The 11,645-nt window shown below is 35.2% G+C and overlaps 2 protein-coding genes across 5 annotated transcripts; both read right to left on the bottom strand.

Annotated features, from left to right (window-relative positions):
• Positions 1-14: 14 nt before the first annotated feature.
• Positions 15-2,970, bottom strand: LOC112466131 (nucleolar protein 9). Of its 4 annotated transcripts, none has more exons than XM_025034034.1 (2): positions 2,843-2,970; positions 15-1,921 (listed from the first exon to the last, which is right to left on the bottom strand). In XM_025034034.1, exon 2 carries the CDS (start codon positions 1,913-1,915, stop codon positions 80-82), a length of 1,836 nt encoding a protein of 611 aa, XP_024889802.1. In that variant the 5' UTR covers positions 1,916-1,921; positions 2,843-2,970; the 3' UTR covers positions 15-79. The 4 variants fall into 4 exon arrangements, with proteins under 4 accessions (XP_024889802.1, XP_024889801.1, XP_024889803.1 ...); XM_025034033.1 differs by having other exon boundaries at positions 2,848-2,970; XM_025034035.1 differs by having other exon boundaries at positions 2,853-2,970.
• Positions 2,971-6,162: 3,192 nt separating this feature from the next.
• LOC112466132 (feline leukemia virus subgroup C receptor-related protein 2-like) lies at positions 6,163-9,697 on the bottom strand. The gene is made up of 7 exons (XM_025034038.1): positions 9,187-9,697; positions 8,852-9,083; positions 8,459-8,696; positions 7,702-7,913; positions 7,456-7,559; positions 7,241-7,351; positions 6,163-6,799 (listed from the first exon to the last, which is right to left on the bottom strand). The coding sequence occupies exons 1-7, from the start codon at positions 9,393-9,395 to the stop codon at positions 6,454-6,456; spliced, it is 1,452 nt and encodes a 483-aa protein (XP_024889806.1). The 5' UTR covers positions 9,396-9,697; the 3' UTR covers positions 6,163-6,453.
• Positions 9,698-11,645: the final 1,948 nt, after the last annotated feature.

Raw genomic sequence — 11,645 nt, 5'->3', positions numbered from 1 at the left:
ATATATATAACATACAATATACATATATATAGTAGATTTTCTCGTACTGTAATACAAGATTATTATATTTTACAGATTCTCATTTTTTCTCAGGAGTTTTTTCAATAATATCTGAAAACATTACTTTAATCTTTTCCTCTTTCTTTTGCCATTGCGACCACTCCTTCTTATCTCTCGCGAACAAGGGAACATTTAGCTTCGCGGAAATGATCTTGCCTGATTTCGTAGATCCTAAAGATTGTCCAGCCGCGGCCAATTCCTCCATGATGAGCATTTTTTGATTCATGCGCGCCCATGCCCACATTTTATCCACGCATCTGGATCCGTGCGTACCTTTGGCTAATTCTACCCAAGTGCCGTGCAGCTTTTTACATAATTTCTCCCTGCTCTTCTCGCCGATGTATTTGCTGTCCATGAAAGCATCCAGGACTCGACTGCCCTTCGGGTCGCCAAACAACCGCAGTAACTCTTCGTTATTCATCTCTAGTAAGGAGTTCACAGCTTTGATGGGTTTGTTAAACATTAATATGGCCTGTATTATCAGACTTCCGTGCAAGTGGAAAGGTGCAGGTGAACTATTCGGCTCAACGTTCAGTTGAGATGGTTTCTTTAAAGTCATTATACATCGTACAAGCTGTGTTTGATTCTTTACGGATGCGTCACACTTTAGTAGCTCAACGATTGCATTGACAAATGGACCTTGTTTCGCCTGCAATCTCAAGCACGCATTTCCAGTGCTGACTAATATCCCGGTAAAACCTTGCTTGAGAATTTTTGGAAAATGTTCTGTTACTTTGTCAAACATTTCTTCAAAGACTTCCTTAGTGACACAATAATCTAATAACTTTTGCACGCTAAAATTGGTACTTTGCGTCGAACATAAGTATTCTAAATTTCCAGCGAAAAAGGTGTTATATATCTTCTTAAAGAGTTTTGGTCTGGCTACCATCAGACAAGCTTCCAGTATTCTGATAGAACATTCCGAATTAAATATACTTGGCAGCTTCTCGTCTTCTTTCACTTCAAAACATTCGGTTATAATCTTCTTGATGATGGTCTTCACTAAACCTGAATCAATATCTTTCAACGAGTACAAGATACATTGTACTAGACCGGAAGTCATTTGTTCCCGTCCAAACTGACGGAATTGCGGCCATTTCTGTAATCGGTCACAACTTTGTATCAGCAAATCCTTATAGTCCTGTATCACGGGACGTCTTTTCGTAAGATCCGGCATGGCAGACTTCTTATTCTTAATTTCGTTGGGATCCTCGATTAATCCCCCCAGACATTCTACGACTGTTCGCAACACATGATTAGCATAAGCGTCAAACACAAACTCTTCGCTATTATTAAAAACGTATCTGCTCAGCTTCAGAACAATATCGTTATAGGTCTGCACTTCGGATGGCTTAACTTCTATGACAGCGTCAACAATATTTTCTGATTTTATCGTCTTATCGCCATCGGCATTCTTCGCGTTTGACGCAGGGACTCTGTTGCCTCTGTCAGCACAGACTATTATTAACTTCTGCAAAATGTGGCTGGCGAATCTGTCGCTGCTGAATCGCCTTAAAGAGGATTCAAATGCCTGGATCAGCTTCTGAATGGCCTCCAAGTTGGCGTACTTGAGCAGAGAATCTATGACGAGAGATCCAACTTGGTTACAGGCACATTCGACCTCGCGACCAGCTATCTCCTGATAGACGTTTTGCACAAGCATCGTCTTCTCCTCGGACGAAGACAAATCGTTACGTATTAACTCGAGAATACGAATCATGTACTGATAGGTGTCCTGGTCCAGGCCATTACCAAGGTTCCTCTGACGATGAAATTTCTTCGCCATCTGCATGCGAGAACGCTTCTTCTTTCGTTTCTTCTTGTCGATCTCGTGCACCTCTGCCATGCTGTCCATTTTGATCTGTCAAATTTAGAAGAAATATATAGCTATGTTCAGAGAAATTGACCCTCGGAAGGCAGACACCGGGTCACTCGTGATCTACTGATCTATATTAACTGGATACCGTATCAAAACAGAAAGTGAGGTCATATGGGCATCACCATATTGAGAATTAGACACTAGCACTTCTAAACACAGGAACAATTAGTACTTATATGTAGCGATAAATCACTGGTAAATTATCGTCTCTCTGTATCGTAAGATAACTTAGTATTTTTTATATTGCAATAATTCCTGCAGTTTTAAATACCTATAAAGCCAAATATACATACAGCACACATACACATATTAACAATATCAATTTCAACAATTTTTTATGACAAAATATTTTCTTTATTATAAAATACTTTACTACAAAGTATAAGTGTAATATGTGTATGTGTGCTGTATGTATTATATATTTAGCTTTATAGCTGTTTAAAACTGCAGAAATTATTAAAAATATTAAGTTATCTTATGATACAGAAACGATAACTTACCGGTGATTCACGCCACGTGTAAATACTTTTGTCCCAGAGTTCAGAGATGCTAGAATCTAAATTCTCAATATGACGCAGGTCATACGACTCCTTATCACAAATGAAAAGATAGAGAAAGCTGTATCTAGTCATATACATATATTTATGCTCCTGACTTGAGTGAGACTGGTGACCCATGCCTTGACTCCGTTTAGACTATACGGCTCAAGGAGTCTTAAGTCTTGAGCTTTAAACAAAAAGAAAAACCAATAAATGAGTAACATTCTCATATAAAATTGTCTTGCAACACATACAAGAGAAACTTTACTATGGGTCAGAAGTTATCCGGTGTCGGCCTTCTGAGGGTTAACCTATATCACATGCTTCTTCTCCTTTTCCTCATGTATGTTTCTTTGATAAATACCTTACCTTACCTCTCTCTCTCTTTATTGCTCTTTTTGTCGTGTGTTGCCGCCTGCGTGATTATAAATAAAATTGACCGAATTAATGAATATGTTTATGGAGACACAAGAGATGAACACAATACACCGAATACACGTGGTTATCATATGTTATAAGAGAGACGCCTGACGCGCCGGTCGTGCCTGCATTTCTTGAACTACGTAGCCATGCTATGAATATTTTCAACGGGTAACACGCTATGGTCGCAGCACTCACAGAGCACTATACCGACAAAATATATCTGGTCGGTGCAGTCTCTTTAGTTTATCGACAGTGGTTGATGATGTAATTACTTTACCAATAGCGATATACCAATTCGAGTCATGCGGGGTGAAACAGGATGCATCTACGCAATCAGAGAGAAACCTGAGAGAGGCCATTCCATTCATCTGCTTTGCAACAGATTCTGATCGGTTATCGGTTTAAACAGTGAGCGAACGCTATTTGTTGTGCGAAGGGTGCGTTCGGGGTTGCATTATTCTATCTTTATCACTCATTAGATAAAAAAAAAACAAGAATAACGCAAAAGCGCTAATATAGCGCGCTCGAAATTCATAATCGCGTTAAAGTTAAGGGCCAAAGCACATATGACAGTCGTAGTCGTGGATGTAAAAGTAACGCACAAGCTTATTGGCGTATCCTGATCTTTCAGGTCGGGGACGACGACCGTCGTATATCGCTACGCCATATGTTAATGTGCTTTGGCGATCTTGTTGCGTGAAGTTGACCGCGCGCGCGGGAGACGAAGCACGAAAGCGCCTCATCCGCGCCATGTTCATTACGCCGCAGTCTGCTCTCTTCGTTTTCAGACAGTCCGGACACGGGACGGCTCGGCTCCGGGACGAGTGGCGTCGCGACTCGTTTAACTGGTAAAAATAAGATATATTAACCTTGCGTTCGTCATTTACTGTACCATCTATCGCGTATATATACATTTGGCGCTCCCGGCTTCGGTATTGATAGTTCTTGAAAATACATATTCGCAGTACTTGTTCGGCCGAAAGCGCGTCGCGTCGTGCGGTCAGTCGCGAAATCGCGAATATCTGTCAAGAATATTCATACGCCGCGCGATTCGTTGGGAGGCAAAATAATAATTGTAATAAAAGGCATGCATATAGTATATATTTCCCATTCGAAGTGTGAGAAATGTATAATCGCGAAGTTAAGAGCGGGACGCGTATAGTGACACCACCGCGCCGTGCAGGGTGCGAGACGTTAACCACGCGCGGAAGACGAAGCGCCTCCGCCATGTTGATTACGTTCCCCTTTCATTTCCAGATCGCGGCGCCCGCGGCGGACAGACACGAGACGGATCGGATCAGATCGGCTCCGGAAATGAGTAGCCGTCGCGACTTATTTAACTGGTGAGTATAACATGTAAATTAACTTTGTATTTAGTATTTATAATATTTGTTGCAGTACTTGTCGCGAGATAAGTATAGATTCGACGTTCAGATATTAATTGATAATCCGTTTGAACGCGTATTTCTAAAGTCTTTTGTTCGGCCGAAGATCTATCGCGCGAATCAATCTAGCGACGCCGCGTTTTGTTGATACATTTCGTTGTGTGATTTTTATTTGTGAAATATCGCTGAGATCGAACGTGCTATAATTTTTTCTCTTATTTCTCCGCTGTCGCAATATGATTTTAAGTATGTACGCGTGTGATTAATTTCCATCGAGAGTATCGATGGAAAGTATGGCAGAGCCGTACGATCATTGCCGTACGATCATTGTATTCTAGTGATTGTTTGTAATCGATTAATTGTAATCAATATTTTGTTTGTTTTAGGAAACACAGATGTAAGTGTCACGAAGAAATACGGAGAAAGAAGAAAAAAGAAGGAGTCGAAGAGACGGCCAGGTGTAACAGATGAGGTGAGCATTTTATTAATCTATTTATTAATTGTTAAAAAATGAAAATAATTATTTATTTGCGCAGCATGTCGTTTTCAGATCACTGTACGTAATTGTGTATTAAATGTCTAATGCATTGTGTAATAATAATGAAATATTTTAACGGCTTTTCCGTAATTTGATTGTATATTACATCTCATACGGTCGTATTCCACTCCGTTTGTTATTTTTCGAAGAACTTCCTGAACTGGTGCACTAGTGCAATAAGTTAGAGTGAAACAAAATATACTTGTCTCACTCTAACTTATTGCACCATTTCAGGAACTTCTTCGAAAAAGAAGAAACAGACTTACTTATTTTACTTATTTATTGTTTAAAATATTTTGGCTTAAATTTGAAGATTTTTTTTAATATTTAATAAATTATTGTATATTTATGATTTGTGATTAATATTAATAAATATATATAAAATATTTCTAAATATTTCTGAATAATTAAAATTTATAGTACAAATTATATTAAAATTAGGATAATAGGATATTTATTTTAGACATTATTTTTATTTAAATATTTTTATATGTTACAGATCAGTCTTGTAGACATATACTCTGTTGTGTGATGTAAAAGAAGGGGTTTAGATGAAAGAACCTGAGGATATAAGGAAGCCTCGAGACGTATCGGACGCCGGTGGAACAACTTTGCGGTAAGCTATTGCTTTATACTTGCGTAAAATTAGCCGTTTTGTTTTAATTATTTAAAAATAATAATTAGAGAAAAAAATTTATCTAAAGTTTTATAAAAATTTATTCTTATGCAGAACCTTTTCGAAAAAATTTATAATTTAATAAATATTTAATAGATATTTAATAAAAAGCCATTAAGAAATTCTGTATGCATACAAAAAGAATCTTATAAATTATTGATTATTTTGAACGCCGTTTTAATTTGACTCTTATGTTTGTATATTACAGAATCATCGTAACTACAACGTGGTTGACAACTGTCTACTGTCGATCGGTGAGTGACAAAAAGTATTAATGAGATAACGGATCTGTGAAAATTTTATGAGATATATATTTACGTATCTTTATAATTGTATTAAAAATAAATGCAGAACTTTATGAATCCGTTATCTTAAAATGGATAAGCTATAAAGAATTGACAGATATTTCATCTCGGACTCGTTTTGCATTATTTATTAATTTGGTGTGCTAATATACTTAGGGCTACACTTGTACACGTATACAGAGAAATACAATAAATAAAAATTAATAGTTATTTAACTATAAAAATATTAATAGAATCATAATGAGAACCCGCGAATACGTTTCAAAGTTATTGAACTGTACTTATTGCAAATACATTAAAATAATATAATGAATCTTTTAACTTAAAAGAATTTAAAGTAAATTTTTTTTTCCTAGGCAATAAAACTCACTGTTAGATAATAAAAATAAAACCATACTTATATCTAAAGTTGTATCTTAATAAAGATAAATAGTTTCATACATATTAGAAAAGTATGCTGGCAGCAGAAGGAATATTTCTCCTTGTTGTTGTCTTTTGGCCATATGAAGCAATGATACGGCCAAATGTTACAAAAAATGAGTCCACTCTGGCTCAGAAACTAATATTCATGAAAAATTAGAATGTGAATAAAATTACATGTGTTCGAAAATTCATCAGTATTAAAAGATTTGATATTATTTGTATCTACTAATTAATATTATAAGTTAATTGATTAGTTTCTGGAACGCCGTCGACATTTTTCTTAATTTTTGAGAGTTCTTGATACTGAACTTTCTTCCTCGCATCTTGTCGTCGTTGCTCGTCTTTCGTTATGACGGTCAAAATAAAACCGAACAGTAAAACCGTGCACAAGCCGATGTGCACTGGAATATCACCGTACGCGTTCAGTAATAATCCAAATATTATAATGAGTATAATGCCGTATATGCAGGTCATTACATTGAGAAATCCCGCGGGTATATTCTCTGATTCTGGATACGTAAATTCGGTGCACAAGTCATATCCCAAAGCCAGATATCCCGACATGAAGAATCTGAAATGAATGATACCATATAAATATAATAGATAGGGGAGACCGGGGTAAAGTCGTCACTATTTTTTCGGTGCCGATTTTTAACAACAAAACAAATAATTTTAGTAAAATGTGGTATACCGTTGTAAAGAGTGAACCCTTGGCTATAAAATTTATACGGACATTTTTGGTCTATCGTCGCTTTGTTCAACTGGTACAGAGTGGAAACGACAAAAATGCAAAAATTGAAATGTCAAAATTGCCGGGGCGGAGTCGTCACCCCATTCTCGGATTGAATTTTAAATGAAAATCATGTTATCCACATGTTTTACAAAATCAATTTTTTATTTTAACTTTCCAATTAATATTCGCGTATAAATATATATCACGGTGCGGTCTCACTCCGTGCGTACTTGGCGCGAGACATTACCGTGTTTCTTGATACAAATGTCGATATGTTACCCTAGAAAAATTGCTGACACATATACCATCCATTTTATGCCAACGCAAATGGATACCGCGAATAATATTTGACCACATAATGTAAGAAAATATACAGCCACGGCAGTTTCTCTGAAAATATTAATTATTAGTCAAAGTTTCTATCTCATAATTTATAATAAATACAAGATACATTTAAATTGGACTTCTAACACAATTGCAAATGTCTTTCTTACTTGAACTTATGTGTCCTATCAAGGATGATACCGAAACTAACAGAACCGGCCATACCGGCTGTAATTATAGCTAAGCCAATTCTGCCTGCATCTTCTTCTCCGTTCTGAAACACATGCGCAGTTATATGTATGTCTTGACTTTAGACAGAATATGAAAAAATTTTTCTAGATGTTGTCGACGTAAATTCATAAATTTTTGTTCGAATATCTCTTTTTTTATGATCTGCTGCATCGAAATACACTTACTTCGAAATGTACGAGGAATATCTGATTGAGTAATGTAGAAACGGTACTCAGCACGCCAACGTTTAAACCATAGGAATTACAAAGCATGATAAAGTTTTTGTTTTTGCAGAGCCTTTTAATCGGCGCCATGAATTGCTCTCTTTTCTTTGTCCGATTCATTTTTTGCAACGCCCGCGTCTCGCTCGGCGGCAGTTTTGGTTCATTCTGAAAGACTGACGCGAAAGCACATTGAGATGATTAAAACGAGATAATCTTTTCTGGGACGCAAGCGATGGTTAATTAATTAACTTTATCCTTTTGCGTTTGGTTAAAAACAAACCCAAATAAAGAGAACGAGAATAAAGTGGATTATCGGCGGTTTTGGAAAAAGTTGAAAATTTGATAGCTATATTGAAAGATAACTTCCTTTTTAATTAATATCTATAAAGGATTATTTCGGCTTAACGGATATCAATAATGATCGTTTAAAAGAGACACTCAAATTTCATTTACTAAAGTTAACGTAACAACGCGCAAACAAAGATATAAATTTTATATTAGTATGCGCAATTCAAATTTAATTTTGGTTATTTATCATTTTATTAAGTTAATGAATGACTTTTTATACGTGGAAGATCATAAAAAAAAACTAGAAAAATATTTTTTACATCAAGCTCAAATTTGTTTTACATGTCACAGTAGATAAGAATTAAATACTTATATGATTGGCAAATATACTATTATTTATTACTTTATTTATAATAGATTACGAACTCACATATTAGTGCCAGAACAAATATAATCGAATTGACGATTGCAACGATCCAGCATAAACGTGACAAATCGTTGCCGATGTCATCCAGGCTCTCGTGGTTTTTCACTATTATAGGCCCTAAGAGAAAACCCAATGCTATTCCCAATTGATTGCCGAAAACACCTAAAGACGTGGCAGTCGAGAGTTCGGTAGCAGGAAACCATTGCGCGGCTATCCGTCCTGGTAACTGCAGGACCATAGTCTAATATGAAATAAAATAATTATTCTTTAAGTGTGCATGGCAGAGAATATAGAGGGAGATAATAATGGGACAACAATATGAAAAAGAAAAGAGGAGGTGTAGCAGTCAAGATTTCTGAAAAATATTAATAGAGTAAATTAAGAGATGTATGTAACCTGAGCTAGCGCGACTACCGAATGACCGATGAAAGCGACATAAAACCTGTCAGGTTGAACGGAAAGGGTTTTTATCCAGGCACCTAGACAATTTAAGCCAGTGCCTATGATGGTGTTCCATCGCAGACCGTACCTGTCTGTCACATACAACGCTGGGAGTATAAACGTCGCGTAAAATGCCATGAACGACATCGAAGTCCAGTCAACCATTAACGAAGACACTCCATAATACCTAAAGAATATACAATATAAATAATATAAATAATATAAAAAAAATATTAATGTTTTTACGTTCAAAAATATATACTGTTCGTATTTTAAGGAAAATGTGATACCTAGTAACTATATTAGTTATAATCGAGTATTCTATCCACTGAGCAGAGTTCGATCCAGTATAATACATGAAGATGGCCAGCATTAGCCATCTTCTTTTATACACCTTCAATTTTAGCGGTCCAACGTCGTCTAGTTCCGATTTCGTTATTTTTGTCGAATCTTTTGTCGCGAGTGTTTCGCTCAAACTTTGATCTTCCACTATCGTCATTTTCACTCTTTTGCAAAATAAATTTTATAAGTATCTTTAATATATGTATATCTGTTTAAGTTAAAGAAACTCCAATCTTATACACTTTTCTTAAATTATATTTTCAATAAACGCCAAGATATTTAATTTCGAAATTCGTAGTATTACATCAAATTGTACACTCTTAAAATGTTAATTACACTGTGAAAAACTTTCTTATCAAATTTTGAATAACGCGGCACAATTTAGAATCGTATTTCACGTTTCAAAATTCTTCACATTTCTCGCGAATTGATTTGAAAATGGTGTGTCAAGTAACATCTTCGTTGCAGTGTCAGGCTGATCTAATATCACGCGACATGTTTACCTTATCTGTACATGAACAAATAGAATGACATTATTAGCTCGAAGATTTAAGAAGATCATACATGCTTACAGTTTTAGTTTTATCATGTTTTTTGTCAGATTTGAATGCTGCGTATTTTAATTGCACCACTTTAAAACAAGTATGCGATGGCACGCGTTATTCATTTTATTCTTGTAGTATTGAGCAATTTTCTATATACGTAGACAACGTAAACGATGTGTTCGATGTCTATGTAGACAATGAATAATCTATAATCGTGCAAAATCGTTTCTTTAGCTGCGTATGGTTCAAAACTTTAAACGCAAAACGTAAATTTAACTTCTAATTTCTTTAAATTATACATGTTATTTAATATTTTATGTAAATACATATAAATGCTAAAAAATGTGCATGTAAAGAAAAAAGTCAAAGATTTATTGAAAATTATGTAAATATTTTTATAATGAAACTTTTTTTTTATATTTTATTTAATTACTCACGGTTTTATGTTCCTGTAAAATCGTAATTTACATCTGTGCACAATATGAGATTAATTCTCTTTTTAGACATTTATTGGAATTAATGTATGACTTAGAAACTAACATTGATGAAAAGTCAGAAAGTGAATAAGGTTACATGTGTTTGAAAATTTATCAGTATTGAAAGATTTGATATTATTTGTGTTTACTGATTAATGTTATAAGTTAATTGATTAATTGATTAATTAATTAATTGATTAATTGATTAGTTTCTGCAACGCCGTCGACATTTTTCTAAATTCTCGCGAGTTCTTGATACTGAGCCTTCTTTCTCGCATCTTGTCGTCTTTGCTCGTCTTTCGTTGCGGCGGTCAAGATGAAACCGAACAGTAAAACCGTGCACAAGCCGATGTGCACTGGAATATCACCGTACGCGTTCAGTAATAATCCAAATATTATAATGAGTATAATGCCGTAAATGCTGGTCATTATATTGAGAAATCCTGCGGTTATATTTTCCGATTCTGGGTATGTAAATTCGATGCTCAAGTCAAATCCCAACGCCAGATATCCCGACATGAAGAATCTGAAACAAATGATACCAAAAATATAATATGGAATATACATATATACATATATATTTTTAAACATTGAATGTTAAATGATAAAATTGCTTAATCTAACTGGTAAAGAAAAGCGAAAGCCGAAAAGAAAGAACATTATTTTTCTCATTATACATTTTAATATTTCGTTGTACCACGCGCGCATTGATTATTGTTCCAGCAGATAAATCAGGCTTGATAGGTCAGACTACTATAACCCAGCGAGTTCATTAATGCACTATGTTCCTAATTACTTTACCGACAGCAGTATATGAAATGTACTTTGCCGATAGTAGTTATAGTAGTAGTCTGACCAGCCTGATTTGGATACCTGTTGGGTCAATAATCAATGTGCGCGCGGTTCATCGGAATATTAAAATGTCTGACGAGAAAAATAATGACATAATGAGTAAGGAGTGCGTTCAGGAATTATGCCTAGGCACACCTAGGTAACTCTAATGCTATAGTGTACGTGACGTAAATTATAGCTTAGAGTTATTCACGTTGAAGTTCAGAACGCAGCTCAGTTCTTTCTTTTCGCCTTGAATTTTTTTACTAGTTAGTAGATTAAGTATTAATTTTAATTAGTTAACATTTAATGTTTAAAAACATATATGTGGAAAGATATATATGGTATATTATTGATATATGGTATACCTTAAATGGTAAAAAAATGCAAGGTGAAATATGAAGAGAGAACTGGTTGTTTATTATTTCTTTTCCTTATATATATATATATACTAGCTGGTTACCCGGGCTTCGCCCCGGAGGACATATGTAATAAGACACGCAAATAGTCTCTCTCTCTCTCTCTCTCTCTCTCTCTCTCTCTCTCTCTCTCTCT

Source organism: Temnothorax curvispinosus, unplaced genomic scaffold (genome assembly GCF_003070985.1).
Source record: "Temnothorax curvispinosus isolate PA1 unplaced genomic scaffold, ASM307098v1 QBEX01015898.1, whole genome shotgun sequence".
Taxonomy (NCBI): domain Eukaryota; kingdom Metazoa; phylum Arthropoda; class Insecta; order Hymenoptera; family Formicidae; genus Temnothorax; species Temnothorax curvispinosus.
Note: the sequence above shows the minus strand (reverse complement) of the source record. Positions and strands in the feature narration are given on the sequence as shown.